At 29.5% G+C, this 23432-nt stretch overlaps 3 protein-coding genes across 4 annotated transcripts; 1 reads left to right on the forward strand and 2 right to left on the reverse strand.

Annotated features, from left to right (window-relative positions):
* Nucleotides 1–3432: 3432 nt before the first annotated feature.
* Nucleotides 3433–6893, reverse strand: LOC113863836 (beta-glucuronosyltransferase GlcAT14A-like). 2 transcript variants are annotated; one of them, XM_027497577.1, is made up of 4 exons: nucleotides 6133–6893; nucleotides 5853–5928; nucleotides 5649–5764; nucleotides 3433–4123 (listed from the first exon to the last, which is right to left on the reverse strand). In XM_027497577.1, the coding sequence occupies exons 1-4, from the start codon at nucleotides 6623–6625 to the stop codon at nucleotides 3609–3611; spliced, it is 1200 nt and encodes a 399-aa protein (XP_027353378.1). In that variant the 5' UTR covers nucleotides 6626–6893; the 3' UTR covers nucleotides 3433–3608. The 2 variants fall into 2 exon arrangements, with proteins under 2 accessions (XP_027353378.1, XP_027353379.1); XM_027497578.1 differs by lacking the exon at nucleotides 5649–5764 and having other exon boundaries at nucleotides 3846–4123.
* Nucleotides 6894–13254: 6361 nt separating this feature from the next.
* On the forward strand, nucleotides 13255–15421 carry LOC113862224 (protein PNS1-like). Its single transcript, XM_027495327.1, has 4 exons — nucleotides 13255–13547; nucleotides 13835–13933; nucleotides 13974–15119; nucleotides 15251–15421. The coding sequence occupies exons 1-4, from the start codon at nucleotides 13401–13403 to the stop codon at nucleotides 15419–15421; spliced, it is 1563 nt and encodes a 520-aa protein (XP_027351128.1). The 5' UTR covers nucleotides 13255–13400.
* Nucleotides 15422–15659: 238 nt separating this feature from the next.
* On the reverse strand, nucleotides 15660–18813 carry LOC113863839. Its single transcript, XM_027497580.1, has 3 exons — nucleotides 18523–18813; nucleotides 16785–17046; nucleotides 15660–16127 (listed from the first exon to the last, which is right to left on the reverse strand). Exons 1-3 carry the CDS (start codon nucleotides 18673–18675, stop codon nucleotides 16060–16062), a joined length of 483 nt encoding a protein of 160 aa, XP_027353381.1. The 5' UTR covers nucleotides 18676–18813; the 3' UTR covers nucleotides 15660–16059.
* Between the last annotated feature and the right edge of the window lie 4619 nt (nucleotides 18814–23432).

Genomic DNA, 23432 nt, shown 5'->3' on the forward strand with positions numbered 1-23432 from the left:
CTCATAAAATTTGCAAAGTTGATTTACGAAAATGATTCATTTGTGTTTGCAACTCAAGTGAAGCAAGTATATTACATAAAAGATCCAAGTGATTGGCAAATTGTTACTAGCACCATCTCTAGAGACTTGTTTGATATATATATATATATATGGTGATTTAGATAATGGTGATATGAAAAAAAAAGATCAAATAAAGAATTTGATGAATATAAGATTAATGGAGATGAAAATGTCAATTGGTTTAGGGATGACGTATTGAGTACAACAATTGATGTTATTAGTCAAATAACAAGGAAAGAGTCCAAAAATAATATTTGTTATTTTTTTATTTCTCTTTAAATAATTTGTTTTATTTATCTAGTTGAACAAAATATCTAGTTTTTATGAATGTACTTGCATTTTGTTATACATTTTTTTTTCAAATTCCTTGATATTATTTAACATGATACAATATCGAATTTTATATTAATTATTAAATATGATACAATATAGTATAAAAAAAGGCAAAATTTCATTATCAAATATCCATGTGAAATATGTTCTTGGTGAACAAGAAGGACAAACACCTATGTTGTCTAAGAAGCATAAGGTTTCAATGTGAAAAGAGGCTTTATGACACAAATCCTTAATGAGTTAGAGGAGATTACATTAAGTCATCGTCAAACTCCTTCAATACCTCATGATGGTTAGCAATTTATATTATTATATCATATTGCAAAAGATACATAAATATAGTGATTCTAAATTTAGATAAGATAATAGAACTTTGCATTTGCAACATTAATTTTTTATATTTTTCAACTTATAAAATTTATTATAATATTATTTATCACTTACTAATGGTGTTAGAAGCAAGGTTATATTAACTTTTTGTGTTTGAGTTTTTATTTATTAATTTTTAGATTACTTATTGTAAAAGGTTATTATTTCTTCTCCTAATCTTAGAAATTTAGATTATGGAAAATCTTGCTGAAGTGAAAAAGACAACAAAGAAGTGAAATGTATTTAAATTATTTTTGAATGTTTAATATTGGTTATATTACTTTTATTTTAAAATTGTATAAAAATTCAAAGGAATTAAAGGCTAAAGAATTAGAACTCGGTAGGATTCTAATAAGCTCGAGCATCCATCCACTACCTTTTGTCTTTTTCTTTTTTTTTTTCTTATCTTCTTTTTCTTAATTAACTTAATGCTTTATATATTATTTTATTAGCTAATAATTTTTATTATAGGAAAAGGTTTAAAAAATAAATATAAGAAAACAAATGTCAATTCAGAGAACCTTCGAATTTAAATTTTATTAAATTAATATTAAATTTTCATTTTATTTATTCATTCACTAATTAGCATTCATATTTTAAAAAGTTAAAAAATATAAATTAGTAAAATGACTGTCAAAACATGGAAGTTCATGAATAATGAAGTATGTCTAATTCTTATTTTAACTTAAGTTATTTAATAATGATTAATCCACTTTATCTATACCATTGAATTAGGATAAAAAGCCTTATTTTGATAAATAAGCTAAATTCACAGTAAAATATGAGAAGTTAAAGCATGCTAAATTGAATAAGAGGTTATTTAATTTTCTATTTTAATTTTTGTTATTTATTTATTTGAGAGTTATAGTTATGCTTATTACTTCATATGTTGTATGCTATTTATTTTATTTGATGAGAAATTGCTCAAACATAATATAGTTTTTAATTTTGTTTTCTTGGAGAGAAATTGAAATGATATTGAAGTTGAAGTTAGTTTTGCTTGTTACTTAATATGAGGACATTGTTTTATTATTTTAACTTTCCTCTTTGATTTTTTATTTATGTTCGATTTTATGAAAATAACAAGATGCATGTAACATAGTTAAATATAGAATAATTTTTAAATTTATTTTTTTATCATTATTTATGATGAGATAAATTAAAATGATATTAATAGTTGGAGCTAGTTTTACTTATGATGAAATTATTTTTCTACTTACCACTAATTTTGTCTCCTTGTCTCATTCTTTTATTTGAATCACATGTGATTTAATAATTCTTAAAACTTAGAAGTTAGAATACTACTGTGTATTGGATATGTTTATCAACTAAATATGAGTCTCATGACTTTTGTTATGATTATTGGTTAAAATTATAGTAATTTGCTTGTGCTAATAGTGGGCAGGAAGCTACACACATCAATAAATTGTATATTTAAGATAATAGATTTATTATGATGCAATAAATATTAGCTTTGAGATATTGTACTTAAACATGTTTTGTTCATGAATGAGTAGGATTTATTAAACAATCACATTTACATATATAGGGTACTTCCATAGGGTAACTAGTGATTTTATTTTGACATAGGGTGCTTGGTTGGTAAAACCTTTTAGCAACATGAATTTTTTACTATGTTTGTGAAAATGTTGCCGATTTTATTCAGTAACATTTTTTAAATGTTTCTAAAACTTAATTATGCTGTAGTGTGCTTTAGTTAATTGGAAAAAATTCATTGATGAATGGCAACAAGAAAGAGATAAATACATTAAAATAATCCTTGTTTAATGAAAAGAAAAAGGAAGAGTGTGAACATACATGAGATTGTAAAAGAAGAAAGAAACAAATATATTCAAATAATCCCTGCATAGTTTTTCAATAGAAAAAAGAAAATATCCATATACCTACCTATGTACATGTGCAATAGGGGACACAAAATCATTATCTCACTCTTCTCTTTTGTTCTTTTCTTCTTTGCATCGTTTGTGAGACTTCACTCTACCTTTGATCATAAATGCATCGAAGATTAGCTAACATTTTGTTTCGAAGTAATAATATGTCAATGATATATAACTTTTCTTTCCGTCCTCTGCTACGAATTTGAAAACAAATGGCTTACTCAATGCGTGTTGGTTGAAGTAAAAAAATTCAAATTTCTAAAACATATGGTCTTGAACACAATTGCAAAACTTCTATATATGTAATGCAAAGCATACTTTAGAGATCTGAGTAGTAGTGATCTTAAGAAAATATAAGATCAGGTGTTTTTAAATCTTGTCATAATAGAACTCAATTAGTAATATTAAACAAATTCTCTTTCTAAAACATTTAGAGTGTTAAAGAGTTAAAAAAAAATATGGCGTTAAATGTAATTTACAATTAAATTTGGTAATAGCTATTATTGTAACAAATCCAATGTATTGTAATTCACAGTAAAATTTTTTAGGGATGAAACTCCAATCTAACCCATAAAATTGCCATAAATCATTGCCATGCTTCACGGCTATGATTGTCATAAACATCTAAACAAATCCCGTGCATTATATAAAACGTGATATAATGTTGTTGCAATGTTGAAAGTGTACACTTATTAAGTTTCCATGTCATGATTATTTTCACCGTTATCATGTATTCATGCTTAGTCCAACCACATAAAGCTCCAAGTTGAAGAGAAGAAAAAATTATTGATTATATTATAACCAAAATTTCAATAGTCTTCACTCTTTACAAGCGATCAATTGAAATTGAAATTGAAATCAAAATCAAATGGTAATTTACCTGCACCGTTGTTTGTGAAAAAATTTACAAGCGATCAATTGAAATTGAAATCAAAATCAAATGGTAATTTACCTGCACTGTTGTTTGTGAAAAAATCTATCAGAGAGAAGCTTTGTTAGCAAATTTTTTAGCCTTCTAGAGGATGGACCAGGATTGAGCACACCATAATTCTCAGCTCTCAAACCTGAACATGTTCTATGCTTTCCACCCTGAGAGCACCATCCACCAAAAGAAAATTGCCCATGATACCTCTTAAGAAGCTCTCTATCAATTTTATCAAGAACTGGGTCATTTCTCTTGAATTTTCTAGCAAAAGGACGGCTACTCATAACCATTTTCCTATAATCCTTAAGTCCTAGAGACCTAGGATGCTGTTTTGGAGGATTGTCCCAAGTAATGTAGTGGAGATCATGGTTAACAGTGGTGTTCTTGTAGTCCTCAGAGTTGCATATAACTGTTTGGAAATACCCTTCTGGTGATGACACAAAGTTTGTGTAGTAGAGGAGGAGTGTCCTTGGCAAATTTTCCCAGCCCACGATGCAATACTCGGCGAACGATCTTGATAGTATTGTCCAAGCTGAACCTGGTGAATTTTGTAGGCATTCAGAATGATATCAAGTTAGTTGATGCAAATTGTTACCAACATATGTAAAGATTATGTCATGCATGTTGATAGTACTAACACAATCTATGATTTATAGTCACATAGTTCAAGTAGTGTTAGAAATTGGGCAGGAAAATGACTTAGGTTGGGGGTACTTCTGCTGATGAGTAAAAAATAGAAGCCTAAGTGATTGCATCTAATTATTCTTAAGAAATGCTTTCACTGTTGATAATTAATTACTTTAGTGTTTACACACATGGAGCTCATCACAAGCTACTTTTCCTTCCCTGGTTTCCAGATTAAAAGAAAAAATGAAAACAAAAAGGAGTACCACTTAAATGGATTAACAGAAGAATAATAACCAAATGTACCCGTATGAGTTGGAAATTGAGACTGACATAATCTTGAAAAGATAAACAAAACAAAACAAAGGGGGATAGATGTTACTAATTAAGGCATGTATACACCATCTTGATTCTCTAAAAGCAAGAAGGCACATGCATTGCTAGAATCAAAAACTTATCTAAAAGAAAGGCATCGTGCATGTGCATCTACAAGAAATGGACATTGCACACTGCACACAGCACTGCACCACCACCAAGTACATGGCTTCTCCTCTGCTCTATATTCTAGGATGTGACATTTGTGTTTTCCAAATTAAAGGCAGACCTGATCACTGTTACTTACATCAAACATTTTCTTTATTTAATTTAATAATTCAGAAACAATCATGTGTCATGCATGAGATAAGCTTTGGATTTTTATTTCTAAGTTTTTCTTTTCTTGTAATGCTCCTAAAATTCAGAGTCGTGTAAGAATTAAGTATAATAGCTAAATACGCTAGAAATCATTGGGTAAGAGGAGGTTATGGGGTTTCACTCAACTAACATAGGTAGGTAAAGTTCTAGAGGCTATATTTTGCACATCAATGCCATGTTATCACCATCCATTTAATTACCTCCTACGAATTGGGGGCAATAATTGAAAGGGACACTTTTAAAACATCAAGAAATAAGAACAATATAGTTTAATCCCAAGTCTCTAAATTCAACCACAAGGTAAATTTCTGATGGCTTATAGGTTCAGATGTCATGTTAGGTCTGTGTTAGTTCAAATGTTTGACCTTTATCACATTCAATAAATAAATTATTGAATTCTAATCCAAAATTCTATAAACTGAATAATGCATATGTTAAACTAATCTATACCAATAAGTAATTATAAGAGGGGAAACATAAAATATAGATACGAAATCATATAAGTTCAAATATAGGCGACGACAATAAATTATGACATTGATGTATGCACACAACTCATGGGTACTGTACTCAGACTTCAGAGCATCACGTGGTCCACACATATATGCCGCTTTAATACTTGGCGAAAAAGGTAAAATACAAATTCGTGAACTGTGAACGGAATCAGAGAATAATGCACTTTTACAAACACACCACACAAAACACCATAGTCTAGAACAAGCAAGGAGATTGAAGGGGAAGAAAACCTGTGTAAAGCTTAAAAGATGTTGGTAGACTCCTCTGCTTAATAACCCACCAAATATCTGATTTATTGAGACTATAAAGCCCCGGGTCTATGATTATTGGCTTCCCTCTCTTGCTCCTAAAAGTGGGTTTTTAAAAAATAGTCATGATTTCGCATATCATAAGGCATGAAACAGAAAATCTAATAAAGAAACAACACCACCTACAATTTCCAACCCAATTGACTGGTGTGCTGTATGAAATTAACACCCCTTGGCAACTCAGAAAACGCTTGGATCAGATCTGCAAGTTTAAAGAGGTTCACAGACACCAATATGAATCAAATGTCAATCATTAACCATTTGCAATCAACACTGGTAAGATTATTTCACAAACACAATCAAAGAAAGAGTCAGTGGCAGAAAAACAAAACAATGCTATCTGCCAAAACAAATAAATAAGCACCAATTAAATAATTCTAAGATTAAATAAGGGCACTCACCATACCATCTTGTGTAACCAAGGGATAATCAGATGCACTAAGATTAATAAACCAATCCCAGTGGCATGTCCTGAGAAGTATTGCCATAGCATGGAGAGTGGTAGCAAGCATGGTTGGTCCTCTGTATGTGACCAAATTAGGCTTGCCCACAATCCAAACATTCCCCACTTGACCATAAACAGGATCATTAGCCACATATTCTGCCACATCCCTATGCTCAGCCTCTGGAGCCCCATAATCCATATGAATCAAATAGTAATTCCCTGGATGATACAACACCCTCAGCAACCTTTTGAGCTTCACAACATCTCCTTTTGATGCCGAGATCAGGTAGGCAAAAGTGGCCGGGTAAGCCTTGCTACTTCTAGTAGGGACACTCAAGTAGTTCATATTAGGCCTGAGGCTGGCGATTTGTATGGTTAATCTAGTGGGAATGAAGAGCAGAAAGAACAATATTGAGGTTACCATGAAGGAAACCATGAAGATTTTGATGCCCATATGGGGAAAAAGTACAAAGATAACATAAAAAATGAAAATTTGTGAAGGTGAGAAGGGAAGTTAGGAGAAGAAGCTGAGTAATTATAAAGGGAGGAAGAGGAGGTTGTTGAATTGTTAATGATACTGGGACCAAAGGAGGAGTGTGAAGTGAAGATATTATAATTGTGAGTGGAAACTAGGAATAGGAATAGTGTGGTTTACATATTGGGGTTCTTTTCTTTGAACTCAAGGCCTCCATTTGTCAGTGAATTGTCGGTTGAGATTAGAAGAAGTGGATTCCAGTTAGAGCACTTTACACTTTGCGTCACTACTACAGCCTAACTGTCTACTTCCTAGTTCCGATGTCAAAGAGGTACTCATTCTGTGCCACGGTCCACAAATATTCCTGGGTCAGCAATTTACCCAACTTTTTCTTAAGTAATTAAATATAATTAAGATCTGTATTTAAATTATATTTTATTAAGATATACTTTTTATTAAAAATATTATAATTAATTTTTTAATTTTCAAATAATAATTTTTTTAATATGTATTGAAAGATACATGTTAAAAAATAATAAATAATAAAATTTTATTAAAAATTATAATATTTAATATTATCAATATATTAAATTTTGAAATATTTAACAATTTTAATAAATATTTATTATATATAATGCCCCCTTTATTTTCACTGCCTTTCTGATCTTATTACAATACACCAACTACCTCTAGCAAGATTGTTGTATAACAATAAATTGGGTTCATCAAGTGAATATGATATTTATTAATATAATCTTGTGTTTGGATGAGATAATTAAAAATTATAAATATTTAAAATTTTAAAAAATTTAAATTTTTATTATTTTAATCTTTTTATTTTAAATTTTTTATTTAGATAGAGTAATTAAATTACTAATCTTCTTTAAAAAATAAAATTATTATTATATTTGAAAAAATTAATTAAAAATATATAAATTATTAAATTAAATATAACTAAATAGAATGTAACAAATAAAAAAAATACAAAAATATAATTTTAAATATCAGTTTTTTAAAGATTTATAATTTTTTATTTTATTCTATTAAAATTTTCTAAAATTTTAAATATTTTAAAATTAAAATACAAACAACAAATTTTAAGTTATAAAATTATAATTAAAAAAAAATACTCACTTAAAATACCTCATTCAATCACTCTAAATTTTATATAAAAAAATTCTATTAACCCTCTAATATCCCACTCTGTGAAAAACTAGGTAAGAACTACCAGAAAAAAAGTGAAAAGGTTTTTTTTTTAAATTTTACAGTGCAAGACGGTAAAGGTAAATGACAAAAACATCGTTTTCCACGGACTACATATGCAAGAGGGAGACAAGTGTCCATAGCAAGTAGCTCAAACTCAAATTTATTTCATTGTTGCCTAATCTACGTAGGGAATCTTCTGGCTTACATTGGTTACCTGAACAAAACGAAAAACACATATATCTTCTGTTGTCAAATACTATGCTTAACATTGTTGTTATCATGTTGTTGTCTTCTGATTCTAAATATCATGAAATAATTTATTTGAATACATTATTTGATTGGCTAATGGTCTTTGGTTTCCCCAACGAGAGATTCGGTAATCGTAAAGACAATTACCCTATTTTTGGCTTCACATAGAGGTGTTGCAAGTTAGAAAACCGTACCTTGTTCAATGGCCTCTATAATTTATAGCTTGTTGTTCCAAAAAAACAAGTGATTTACAGGTCGATGTGATTCATTGATCATTTCAATAACAAAATTTATCATAAAGGGACTTGTTTTTTTTGCTCTAGATCAAATGATTACCTGCATTGCCCTTTGGACAGGTGTTAACCAACGGCAGTTAAGTTTAATATGATAGATTACTCGCTCATAATAAAGTAAATTATGACTTAAATTCACGTTAAAGAGAACTCATATTTTAGATTTATAAAAAAATGAAATAAATAAATAAATCATTGTTTAAATTGTAAAAGTTAAATAAAATTTAGTGAAACTCAATCGATTCAACTTTATTATATTTATCTACAATTCTTGTACTCAAATTTGAAAGTAAACGAGGAAACATATAAGTTATATATATGTATATAAAGAAATTTGAAGGTTCTTATTAAATATATTTTTTATAAAAAATAAAATAAATAAATATTTTATCACATTATTTTATTTAAATACGTAATATATTTTTAGAATATGAGTAAATATTAAATTTTGAATGATACATTTATAAATATTTAAATTATATGAAATTTGATATATATAACTATAAAATTAGTATAAAATAATTAATAATTTGATTTTTCAATTTTATATTATATAAAAAGTTATTAATACATGTAAATATCTAAATTTCACACATGATATCAACTTTTATTCAGTTACCTTTTAATTTATTTTATTTTTTCATTCAATACTAACATAGTTTTAGTGTGGAATTGCATTTGGAGCAAAATTATCCTCTATGAAGGTGGTAGAACAAAATTATCCTCTAAGGTATGTTGGGTTGTTGAGAAGCTAGTGTGGTTGATAGTCCTTTTTGGGGAAATCATATTTCACATGATCCATATGAATTACAAACCTACAACTTTTTTCATTAATCCTTTGAATGGCCCATACTGAATTTCATCTTTTCATAGCTACGATTTGATCATCATACAATTTATTTTTTATTTTTGTAAATATATAACAAGGGTGCTATATATTTAGGCAGGTTTTTGAGTTGTTAGTTTTGATGTCCCTATCTCTTTCAAATTGGGTGGTTGTATTCAGATTTTCCTTAACTACAGAAGAAACGTAAGCTTTATTTAAAGTGGATCCAATCTTTTTCAAATTAAGGAGGATAACGGGAAAAATTTAAAATAATTGACTTCATCTTAGTTTGATTTCCTTGTACTCTCAAATTTAAGTTGATGATGATTTGCCGTCAGCTCAATCGGTGATAGTTGCAAGGGAAAAGAAAAATTTGTGAGAAACAATCATCGTTTCATTTAATATATATCCTTTATGTATTCATTGTCTCTTTATATATTGAAAAATATTATAGAAACAAATAATAATTTAATGAAAAGAGATAACTAATATGCAAAATCATTGAATTAATACGAATTTGAATATATTTTTTTATGAAAAATCATAAAAATTATACACGATGAATTAGAAAAAAAATAATAAGATAAAAATTTTACATAAAAAATGGGTGAAAATGTATAAATAATTTTTATGAGATACTGTTCAATAAAATGTTGTCTGATTGAACTTTCTAAATTACTTCAAAAGACTTCAAAAGAAAGTGAACATACCATCACAAGTTATTAGATCTGAAGTCACTTTATTTACAAGTTCCTCTGTCCAATCCAATGATTGTACAATATAAACTTTGCCAATTTTTCTCAATGAAGATCTTGAACCTTCTTTTCCATCATAAGGGACTAGGATCCAAAATCACTACCATTATTCCATTTGTACCAGTTCCCAATTCATCAATGTTAAGTAATGGTCCAATTCACCTATTAATAAGTTGTGCAAGCTATAAGAAAATGACCATTTTTCAAGAGATGAGCATGAGGTCCCAAGACATGGGATATAGATCAAGAACTTGCACCCAATTCTTGATTTCTCTAATTAGACACACTTTCATCAGATTAATTAAAACTTTCTTGAACCTACGTCAATTGGTGCACTATTACTCTTAAATTCAAAATCTTGTACATCATATTCACACATCTTAGTCTAGGAATTCTTCAATTAGCATTATCTGCATATTTCAAGTTATTAATAAGCTCAATCAATCAATCACTTACTTGTAGCCAAACCATACAAAATATTAACGTAAGTAACAATATACCGTACACAATTTAAGCATTATTATTGTAATACTGTAAACTCTTTGAATAAGCAGACTCAGTATTATTGATTATTTTACGTAACCTCTCCACCAACAATGCAACAATCATCATCCCCTCCAAAATTATTAATTAGAAAAACATTGAATTATTTGGTACTCTGTCATTTTAACGTGAGAGTACTTGTACATATCTAACTATCTTTGACGTAAGCAAATTTAAAATTCTTATATGGATAATATGTGAAGTAAATATTGTTCATAATTTGCTTATAAAGTGTAAAAGTTTAAATTCGCGTTGAGTATTTTCCATTTATATTTTTGGTTTGGCTTTCATACTTACAAATTTATATAGCAGCTTAAAATGTAAATAATGACAAAAGAAGAAGTGATTGATGTTTTCTCGAATAAAATATGCTGGCCCATTAGAGTCACTAACATGAATTGTAATTATTTACTAGTATCTTTTCAATTAATTAAATTGTTAATTCTTATGAAAATATAAATAAAGTTAGAATCCTAAATAATGATGAGCGGAAGAAAATTGAGCTAGAAAAAATTGATTATTTTATCAAGTTGATTTATACTCAATTTTGAAAAAGTATTTTAAACTCCATGACCTTTGATTTTTCATACTTAAATAATATATTGAAAATCCTTTTACGTTATTTTTTATAAAAATATATAAAATTTTTATTTTTTTGAATTAAAAAAGTAAATCAATTGCGTGCGGTTGAATTAAGTTTAAAGTTGTATTTGAATGAAAAATTTTAAAATTATTAAATTAATAATGATAGATCTTTAAGGTGAGAATCAAATATGAAACGAGCTACGAATAATAAATAAATAAATAAATATCAAGAAATTTTTAATTTTTTTCTAAAAATAAGTTATTTAATTTTTTTATTTGACATAATTATTTTGTTAAAATCTTATAGTATTTTAGTATTATTTTTTTAATATTTAAATACATGAAATATAGTAATTTTAAAATACTTTATCTAACCGTAACCTAAATACTTCAAAATAACGAGTTTTGAAAAAATACAGAACCAAAAAAAAAATTACAAAAAAAAATTCGATTTATCTCCTTCAACTTAATCTTAATTACCCTTTTAATTTTGATATATAAAAAAATGGAATTTTTATATATAAAAAATATGCAACCTAATTTTAAAACTTTTCAAGTGTTGTTATTATTCTTCAAAACCTGTCATGTTAAATTCAAGTGACCATTAATGATTTAGTGTGAAAATTGATTATACGAGTTTAACATGACAATTGTATTTGTGTTTGATGAAAAATACAGAGAAGGATGAAAATGCATATTTTTAAAACTCCAACTTTTTTAATTGAGATTTATTCAATTTTTATGTAAGCACAGAATTCAATGATTTTATTTTATTTTATTTTTTCATATTCAATTTTTAATGTATCAAGAAATTTATTTATTTTAATAATTATATATGTTCTTCTGGGGTCAAGGTTCCACAAAGTCATATCACCAACTATAGGAATTGACATATACGTGTGTTGAACGGTTAAGGAAGTTGGTAACTTAACAATAAGATACTTAATGATTGAAGTCTTAGTGAATAAATAAGACCATAATCATAACCATCTCATGGATTTAATATTTGATTCTGCGTTAACGTGATTTTATTTTTTGTTACATTTTTCCTTTACATTTCGATCCCAAAGTTTATATTATATTCCAAAACTAAAATACACGTAATAGAAATTTTCACTTTCTTTCCTTTTAACTCGCTACTAAAAATAAAATGGTATATCAGAATAATTTATCCCTCTAGAGAAAAAAAAAATGGCATATTATATTTACACGTAAAACTATGTGGGTAATCAAGTTTATTCCCCTAGTGGTCCTTATCTCATTAAATACTTAAATCAAATGTACCGATAATAGCCTAAAAGGATGGTCCATTCTTTATTGGATGATAAAATGGATTTGATTATTTAATACATCTTGCTCATTGAACATTCTAAGCTGATGAAGCAAAGCTTTTGACTAGATTTTGAAGCAACCCCTCAAATTTAAGATTTGTATGGATAAATTAGCTTTGATATTTTATAACTTGTTTTTAAAGTGAATATTGACTTTAGTCCTTTAAATTATAAGCATTAATATTTTAGTTCATGAGTTTTTAAGAATCTCACTTTAATTTTGAACTTTATAAAATGAAGTTCATTTTAGTTCTTTTCAATACAAAATAATAATAATGATAAAGTAAAAAGTAGCTAAAATAAGTAATTAAAAAAAATTAAACTGATGTTTTTATAAATTAGATACTAAAATAAATATATGCTCTTTAGTCTTTGGATGTGAAGAATGATACTTTTTTTATTTGCACAAGAAATATTCTGTCATTTTTTGACTACTTATGGGACATAAATTGTTAAGTTTTGAATATCCGACATTGAAATAGGTATTGGAGAAGAAGTGAAAATTAGTTAGGACTAGTTGGTGAACTGAACAAACAAGCACCTCCTTTTAATCCGGGAAATAACCTAACAGAGTAACGTGGACCACAAACACAAGAAACAGAACAAAGGGACCCTCTTGCATTTCAACACGTCACCATGTCTGACTTGTAGGTCCACGTCACCATGCCACGTCATCACATGACACAACAACCAATGCACAAGTCCACCCCACCCTCCTACTCCATTCATAAATATTTGTATATTAACAGACTATATAATAGAAAAATGATTTGAGAGAAGAAAGAGGACCGAGTCAGTTGCTTGTGTAGCTAGTGTGGGGTGAAATGTTACTTTGATTCAGCGCAAAGAAACAACACTTGAGTCATATTTTAAGGTTTCTGAGACTCGGATTGAGAATTTTCCATCTGGATTGGCTCATTAGTGGGGGCCAGGAAAGTGAAAGAAAATCCAAGAAACACTTGGAGAATGGAATTGGGAATGCATTTCAAAAGCAATAATAATAGCTTAGTCAACATGGCCATATTGAACAACCTTAATATCACCACACAACCACAGATCATCCAAGAACAAGTTCAGCAACAACGCAGGCTTCCATTCACAGACCCCATCAAGGTTTTATCTCTCTCTTTCTTTCTCTCTTTGTTCCTTTAATCCTTTGTTCTTTACTTTAACTTTAATTGTAACTTCCTTTTGCTTCATTTCTTGTTCTTTTGGTTTGCTTCCCCAACAAGCTTATCTGCTGCCGACACATCCATTTCATGTAGTACTCTGAACCAGTCCTATTGCTTGTTTTATCTATAGAAACCATTCTCACATGTGAACTACAGTTACAGCCACTGCATTTGTTATATATCTTTTGGTTGAATAAACTGAAGTCAACTTGGTCATTTCCGGTGCAGGCACAAGATTCAAGCTTTCCCAACAGAATAACAGTGGCGGCTCAAACAGCAAGAAGGGTCTTCCAAATTCTCTGCTACTTGCATTTGTTATATCTTATGGTTGAATAAACTGAAGTCAACATGGTAATTTCTGGTGCAGGCACAAGATTCAAACTTCCCCAACAGAACAGTGGCGGCTCAAACAGCAAGAAGGGTCTTTGAAATTCTCTTCTACTTGCATTTGTTCCTAGTTGCAGTCTTTGTGATTTTCCTTACCATATATGGTCTTGTCTCCGACTCTCACACCCACCATTTTCACCCTCAGAAGTGGTACCCCCCACTTCTAGCATCAACTGCATGTGCTGGAATTGTTGGTTTCACATGGCAGTGGATCACGGCACGCCACCCCACAAGGGCTGTCAAGTTAGCATTTTGGCTGAGTCCTCTCCTAACATGTGCAATGGGAGTTCTGTTTGTGTGCATTGGCTCTGCAGTGAGTCTAGCAGCTGGTGTAATTGCTTTGGTTTCTGCATTAATTCAGTCCCTCTATGGTTGTTGGGTCAGGACCAGATTTGAATATGCCACCAAAGTCTTGTCAGTTTCAATAGCTTTTCCTCCTACTAAAACCAAGGAGTTAACACTTACATCAATCGTCATTGGTATCCTTTACTGCTGTTTCCTGGTGTCTGGGATAGGAGGAGCTAGGGCTATTGAAAGCAGAACCAAACTAGCGTCCTTTTTCATTTTGGTGATCTTGCTGAGCCTGGGATGGACTCTGCAGTTTCTGAAAAATGCAATGTATGTCACCATTTCAAGGGTCAAGTATATGCATTTTGCTGGAGGAGTTGACATGGACACTAGAGTGGCATTTGGTGACACAATCAAGTACTTAACTGGAAGTGTTTCCATAGGCTCCATCCTTGTCCCCCTTATTGGACTTTTCCGGGGTTTTGCACGATCCACGAGTTTGGTTGGAGGAGATACAGATGAGTTTATGTTTTCCTGTGTTAGTTGCTATATGGGGATTGCCTCTCTTCTTGTGACCTGTGGGAACAGATGGGGTTTTGTGCATGTTGGGGTATATAACAAGGGTTTTGTGCAGGCATCTTCTGATACTTGGGAGATGTTCATTAGAGTTGGATTGGAGCAACTGATAGACTTAGATCTCACTGGGGCTTTCTGTTTTCTTAGTGGGGTTGCAGCAGGTTCAATTTGTAGTCTAGTGAGTGGAATTTGGAGTCTCCTAATGCACAAGAACTATGCCATAGAAGTATCCATTTATGCTTTCCTCATTGGCTATTTCATGGTATGTACTAACAATCACTTGCATATACTTACATTTTCATCTGCATTGATAATAATTACCATTTGCTTGACTTCTCTACCTTTGATAAACGACACTTACTATGGTTGTAATGTGCTTAACTTCTTATGCAGTGTCGGTTGGCTATTGCATGGCTACAAGCATGTGTTTCAGCTTACTACGTTGCTTATGCAGAAAATCCACAGAGCGCTCAATTTGACTCCACTATTCCAGTACGCTTGGAGCAGCTTAATAGATCTCAAGCTATGCAAATATTCAGAGCTAATAATTTCAGCCGAGCCTAAATACTAAAGGATCAGTAAGCCAAGAAGGCTACACTACCCAAGTACGATGATGGTCACATTGTTAAACGAACAATTTTGTATTGTATATATCGATATAATTTTGACGGTCTTGAATTATGAGAAATCTTGATGATGCCGGTTCCTTATTTTTATACATGAATATACACAACTACATACATTGAACAACCATTCCATTTAGATAGGAATGATGGTCATAGCTGATAGAATACAATCGAGACAACAAAACCATATATCATATATATATAAAAAAATCCCTGCACCACAACATTAATAAGTTTAATGTAGTTCCCAACTATTCTACAAATCAAAGGGACATAATGTTCATGGGAAAATTTTCCTTAAAGGAGTAAATCAACTATATGTCACTTTCGTGTAAATTTATTACAGGTAATCTCTGTGAGCAAAGAAAATACTTTTGAGAAACCACAAATAAGAATAAATATTACAGCTATCTGAGCTTTACCTCATGGATTGAGAATGGCTGAGATTCTTTGGTAGATATCTTGGGTCTTAGTCATAACCAGTCATTGATTTTAAAAAATATGATCATGGTTACAAGCAATAACAACCAAAATATTACATACGGGTCGGACAACAAAATTCTAAAATGTCTTTGATCATTTGGGTCCCAGATGACCTCGTCCCCCACATTCTGTACACATTATATTACCAGTTCCCCCGCAACCTACACAGGCACAGCAATTATCAATAAAAACATAGTAACAAATAAGGATTTAATTCATCAACAGTTGAACATATAACTGCACACGTAAATGACACTTGCTTTATAAAAAAGGTTAGAAACATAATTTGGCAATTTGCAGCTGCAGGATCACGGCTGCATGTGGTGCAGTGGGAAAGCCAACTACACCTGATCCTATTTGCACCAATACAGATGCTCAGAAGCATACTGTTAAATGAATATGACTAAAATTAGTCCTATTTGCACCAGTAAAGATGCTCGGAAGCATAGAAATAATGTCACGCCAAATTTGCACCACGTATCATGGAATTTTGTTTTAATTCAAGTTATGCCAATTCTCTACATGTCAAAAGGATTGCAAACTTTTCAAAATTGTTTCATTCAAATTCCTCACAAAAGCCCAAGCTCCAGTTGCTCATCTAAGTACTAAGTTAACTGAAAAAATAAACAAGTGAAAGTTTAAGACAAATTCAGCTATCAACAAAATCAAGTGCATCACACAAGTCACAAACAAAAGAAAGTGCAATAGGTAACAATGCCAAATACCAAAAATGCAGCATATACAGTTGAAACACAAGTAAGAGTACATTCAACCCTAGCACATAAAGATGGTTGTTCAAACGAGAAAAGAGAATATACCTAAGCAACGAACTTTAACAATTATGCCCTGGCTTTCCAATATGGAGTCAACGTATAGACCAGAACCAGCACAAGTGGTGCAAAGCACGGCACCTTTGGCTTGGCAATCAGTGCATCGGGGATTGTTACCAATAGCTTTCTCTGCCAAAAATAACCCAATAGGCTTCTCAATTCTTTCTTCTGGAATAGCCTTATCATAACAAAACAGGGATTCAAGATTACTTCTGCGTCTGTTCTCATCTGCCTTTAAACTTGACACAGACTGAAACATAATGAAATAGTAAACTCAGACATCCATCAAAGAAAGGATGAACTTCTGCATATGTAGTATGAAAAAAATCTCTCCAGTCTTATTGACATCCAAGGAATACAGCCACATATAACCCCTCCTAAGAAAAATTATCCAGCTGTTATAACATAATTCCCCTTCCAGCGCTTTTACATAGATACACATGTAAGAAAATTTTATCCATAATGTATGTGTACCTTAATACATTTAGGCTTTGTTTAGCAGGCAACAAAAATCACAAAAACTGTATAAGGCCAGTTTGACAGCAAAGGAATACGTTGTACAAAGAGTGTGTGCCTAAATTGTCAATAATTGATGGAAAAATGTTCTATGCATTTCAATATACAAGAATGTACAGATCTTACTAAAATGAAAAGTCCAAATTATTTTGTAAAAAGATCCTCCTCTTCCCCTAAAACAACTTGAAAAAATGATATCATACGTACATTTCCCTAGAAACACATCAATAGATGAGTAGAAACATTGAAAATAATTCCAAAAAAAAATTAATGTAGTACAGTTGTCCTCAAGGTAAAACAGAATATTTGGAGCCACTCAAAAAAAATTAACATGTGACATACACAACACCAAGTGTTCAATCCAATGAACTACCAAGTTACTATGCTCATTGCACATAAAAGCTTATTGACAGTGGTATCTAAATTAGTTAAGGCTACATAATATGCAAAATTGATAGATCATATTCCATTTAACTTTCTCACCATCTATGACAAATGCTAGGTGGTCAAGATGGAGATCCTACCCAAGATTGGAAGAGTGAGTGAAACAAGTAATGTGAGATTGTAACATTGCTCATAAGATCCTCCTTAATATAAGATTTAATTATAAATTGTGTCCATACTCTTGGTACCCTTTTCATTTTAATCCCCAGATTTTGATCCTTGTATGAAAATTCATTAATGGATACTCCTTATTAGCAAAGTCCCATTGATTTAAGAGTTTTTCTCCGGAATTCAGCGGGTGATTGAATGATTTCTCAAATCTCAACAAAAAAAATATAAAAGAACTGTTCTCAAAGTAGAAACTTACCAAGGTCATTAACTCATTGTATGACTAACTAGTTATTAATGAGCAAGCATTTGGCAATACACAAACCAAAGGACAAACCTTTCTCAAAAACCAAAACTACCCTTCCACCCCCAGGTCAAAAATCAAACTTCCATAGTCACAACAACATTCAAATTTTCTTCCCCAAGAAAGGTAGCAAGGGATAACCATTAACTAATGCCAAATAATGCATGGGTCATATAATATTATTCAGGCCAACTATACCCACTCATTAGGATCTTCAAATTGGAATAAAGAAAAAAATTAAAATAAAAAATCACTGCAGATATTTGTTCTATCCTAAAGCCATCCTTAATTTAAAATAAAAACAAAAACAAAAACAAAAACATTTATGTGAGGCATCAAGAAATTGAACATTACAATATATTTTTTTGGCCGAATTTTGGAGACACTTCTTCTGAAATTGGACCCAAAATTAATGGTATTCTTCTTTGGAGTGGCAACCTTCACCACTGAAGCAAGCGGGGAAAGAACAAATTTTGACGTGGGCATTTGCAGAGTGGCTGAATCCATGGGTCCCCAATGAACATTCACAGCTCAATCTGTTCACGCTACTTGCTTTCTCGTATAAATCGCTTGTTTCAGCAACTGGTTGGTGGGTGGATTCTCGTAGTTCACGACGCGTATCCATCGGGGTTATGGATTGTCCGAATGGGAATTCGGATTCTGTTTATGGACTTAATAAAGCCCATTTATGCTATATAGTGTGGGCTTGTTGTGAGCCCATTTATTACTGCCACCTTTTTTTATGAAAAAAATGTTTATTTTTTAAAAAATTGTTTGATACTATCTCGAATTATATTTTGGAAGTGATAAAAAAAAAAAGAGTGGTGTAATAAACATTAAAAGTAGTGGTGTAAAAATTAATTTCTTTAATTTTATAAGTGACACAAGCACGATCTATATGTATAGACATGTGGAAAAGAAGAGATTAATATTAATAAACTTTTTAAAGATAATAGGTAAACATTAAAAAAAAGTAATAAAATGTTTCATTAATATATTTAATTATAATTCTAGCTATGTTCTTAACTAGTTTTTAATATATATATATATATATATATATATATATATATATATATATAATGATGATAAATTTCATTAATAAGCTTGTCTCTTTTTTTTTCCCTTAAAATATTATTGAGCATGTACAATTTGGAATTATTAATTTAAATATAAGGCTTAAATTATATAATTATACTAATATGATATTTATAGTATATTTACATATATATGATTTTGAAAAATTATTACTAGCAATTTTTTCATGGTCTAAAATAAATAATTTAAATGTAGTTATTCGTTTAAAGTAAAATGGTACCTTTTAGTCTTTTTAAAAATTAACACTAATTTTGACATTCTAAGAAAATATTTAGTACATAACACATCAAGTCATATCAATTTAGACACCTAAAAAATTATTATCAATAACTTTTATCATACTCAAGAAAGTCATGTGAAAGTTGATAGAAGAAAGAAACTATTTCAAACTTAAAAAACTCACTATTGACAATTTTTGCGATTGCAAGTCAAACTTTCATAATTAGCATTATGCGTGGATTATGAGTTATTAAAGAAAAAAGTTGTGAAGAAAGAAAAAAAGAAAAGAAAACAAAATACCTTTCACAAAAATAAGAGAGTAAAAAATTTAGTTTAATTATAAAAGATATTGTGCTTTAAAATTTTGATTAAGATAGTTTGTGATAACCATGGATATGTAGAAGCACGTTTCGAAACTTGTAGGTAATCAAAATATAAGTATTATTACTATTATATTGTTGTCAATTTTTTTAATTAATGTAAGTTATTGTAATATTGTATTTTTGTAGTTTAAATTTTGTTGATAGTAAATTTTAGTTAGTAATAATTTATTTGAGGGGTAAATAATTTTTTATGAAAAATTTAAAGTAAAATTTATTTTTTGATAAAATAATTAAATTGAATATAAATTTAATAGAGAATAATTATTATTAAGTAATATGTTTATTGATAAAATATGTTATTTGATATTAATTATTAAATTAAGTATTATAGTAATTTTAAATAAATTAAAAATATGGAATAAATCTATTGAAGTTTTTAACGTTGTAAGAAATTAAAAAAAGATTTATTTATTTTCTTAAATACTAAAAGTTAATATTAAAAAATGTAAAATATAATCGATAGATGATTAATAAAACCTTTATTTTAAAACAATATGATAATTAAATGTTAATGGTTAGTTATTTAGTAATTTAATAACATGAAAATTAAACTGTCAATTAATTTTAATTTATGTATAATTCTTGGCATATTTTTTAATCATATTTTTTGTGAAAATTATAAAATTAAAATTCAATTAAATAATCATGTTGTTTTTCTAAATGACATGAGAGGCAAATGTGTATTCTGGTTAACTATAAACCCAATTGATATGCTTTAAAGTTATAAAGTGACATGAAGTTTACCATATAATGCATCAATATAGATTTTCTCAGTCTATTTTTCTCCCATCCCAAAGTCTTAAGAGAGTTCACAATAAAGACTCACGTGAATTAGTAACATCCATTTCAATATGATGAACAATCTCAACAGCATGAACCATCATGAATGTCTGTGGATAGAAGATATCACAAGGGAAAAGATATGGTGATTGCAACAGTGAAAGTGGAATATCTTGAGTTACTATGCACATATGACTTTACATTGATTCATTCTCAACCCATTTTCAATGATGATGAGGCAACCATGAAAGAAGTAATTGTTGATTGTGAAGATGGTATTGACTATAACTTGTGAAACTAAGTGTGGTGCTAATTCTTTATAAATTATCTCATCAAGTGAGCAATGCTCCATGTCAATCATGTCTTGTGAGATAACATAACAAGATAACACATTTAAAGGTACATCTATGAATGTGGCAAAGACTGAACCTACACCATATGAGGATCACGAAGATGAGGCTGCAAATAAACAGGGAGTGGGAGATGATAGACGTAGAGGAGGAAGACAAGAATTTTTCTTCACGCATATTATGTCCTTTTACTCATGTCACTAACAAATATAGTCCTTCATTAATTAAAAGAAAAAAGAGAATTGAGGATAAATATTTTTTTAGGCTATACGTAGAGTATCTATGGTTTGAATGTAATATAATTTCCATGTTCATCATCGATGTTTATGTTTAACAAAAAAAAGTTTATTTATAATATAGGTTTTTGTTTGTTAGTTAAATATTTAATGATGTTGGCTAATCATTATGTTTAATTATATTTTCATCATTTGTTAATTAAATACCTAATATATTACATAATATTATATAGTTAATCCAGCATTAATTAAATAAAAATAACTAAATATAATAAATATTAAAGCAAGGTTTAATATTCAATTAAGAAATACTATTAATTAAAATGACTATAGCAACAAGAATATCGCCACTACAAACTAGACCATAAAGCATTAAAACAATTGTATAAGTATAAATATAATATAACATGTCTACAAGTTAGCATACTTTAAAAATTTAAGTGTTTACATAACATTAAGATCTAAAGCATGATAGTTTCTCAAACAAAAATGTTAGTCAATCACTTAGTTTAATAAATGAGAGTCCTCATCATCACTATCTTTCTTACTTCTATAATTTTTTTTAAAGTCGTCATCATCACTTTCAGTGTTATTCTGTTCTTATTCTACCTCTCTATTAAGAATGATGTTCATATATACTTCTTCTTTTTTATTATCAGCTTTTTCATACGCACAAATTCTAATTTATTTAAAAATAATATACAACCCAATGACAAGAGTTTAGACATAACTCTCATGATAAATCTAAAATATTTTTTGAATATTGTGAATACCGATTTTTGCCTTCCCCATATTGCCTCCAAAATTTAAAATAAAATAAAATAAAATCGTTTTACAAAAAAATAGAATTTTTTTGAAAAAAAAGAATTTGGTTCCGGAAGTGAAAATCCTACGCTATGCAAGCTCATACCCAATATCAAAAATCAGTCTTAAGCATGAATATGGAAATACTCAAAACTTTTGGTATTTTGTAAAAATCCTAAAAGTACAAGTATAAAAGGAGAAGTAAAAAATACAGACGAGAGTTTTTTTGGAGGGGAGAGAAAGAAAGCAAAAAAAAAAAATAGAGATAAAATTTTCAAACATTTTCAAAGGAGAGGCAACAAGTCTCTGTGAAGGATTTTTCGGAGGATAGCTTTTCGGAGGAAGAGAAAGGAGGCGACAAGGAGCAAAAAATTTTAGAAGCGTAAGATTTGAAATAGAAGAAGAAATCAGAGAAGAAGAGAAACATCATTTCTGCCATTTTGTTATCTCCTGTTGCTGGACCAGTTTATCTTCTCCTCTTAGCATAAGACTCATCTATCTGTCGCTGCAAAGATTAATTGTTCTGTGTGTGTGGATGCGAAAAGCGAAGTGAAGAGAGATATTTAAAGTAGTTATATACTTACTAGCTGTTGTTTCTTTACTTTGTTCGTTTATTTACTTAAAAAAATTTTATAACATAAGTTAAAAAAAAGAAAAAAGATAAAGCAAGCGTGAGGCTCGATGTCGGTATTATTTCACGTCACCTACTCATACAATAGCTCATGCGCCCCTGCAATCTTGATATCAAATCACATCAAATGTTTTTATACGTTATTTTTTTTTTGGATGAAACATTTGTGCTTTAAATAATAACAGCAGTTGTTTAGTCTTTCCTACTAACAGGATTACTAAGAAAACATAAAAAACGGAACCAAATTTATAGAACAGCAATATAACTTCAACTAGTGCTAGTCGGAATAGAACTATTCTCCCAAAAAATAAAAAAAAATAATGAACCGGCAACAGGAAGTTGCAACTTTTCCATTTATTCATCTAACACCACCGCAATGCACAATGCCCCAAGTTTCAAAATCACATTTCATTTTGCTCATATTCATTCATCTTATATCAAATGCAGTATTTTATTGTTTACCTCATTTGTTGATATCTTTTTAAATGTAACCTTACCTAGAATAATAATAAATAATGATTGTAATTATATATATATATATATATATTACTTTATTTATTTATTTTACTATTTATCATTTTTGCATTTTAATCTTTTATTTGGCATTATTATTATTCATTGTATTGTATAATATTTGGTGATAAATGAATAATGTTCTCAAGTTAATAAGTAAATAATAATACATGTTTGCATTAATTTATAACATTAGCTTGTAGCTTCTTTACCATCGTATATTATAAATTGATAAAGTTTATGTGTACCTATG

Source organism: Abrus precatorius, unplaced genomic scaffold, assembly GCF_003935025.1.
Source record: "Abrus precatorius isolate BTA unplaced genomic scaffold, Abrus_2018 Scaffold3, whole genome shotgun sequence".
Taxonomy (NCBI): domain Eukaryota; kingdom Viridiplantae; phylum Streptophyta; class Magnoliopsida; order Fabales; family Fabaceae; genus Abrus; species Abrus precatorius.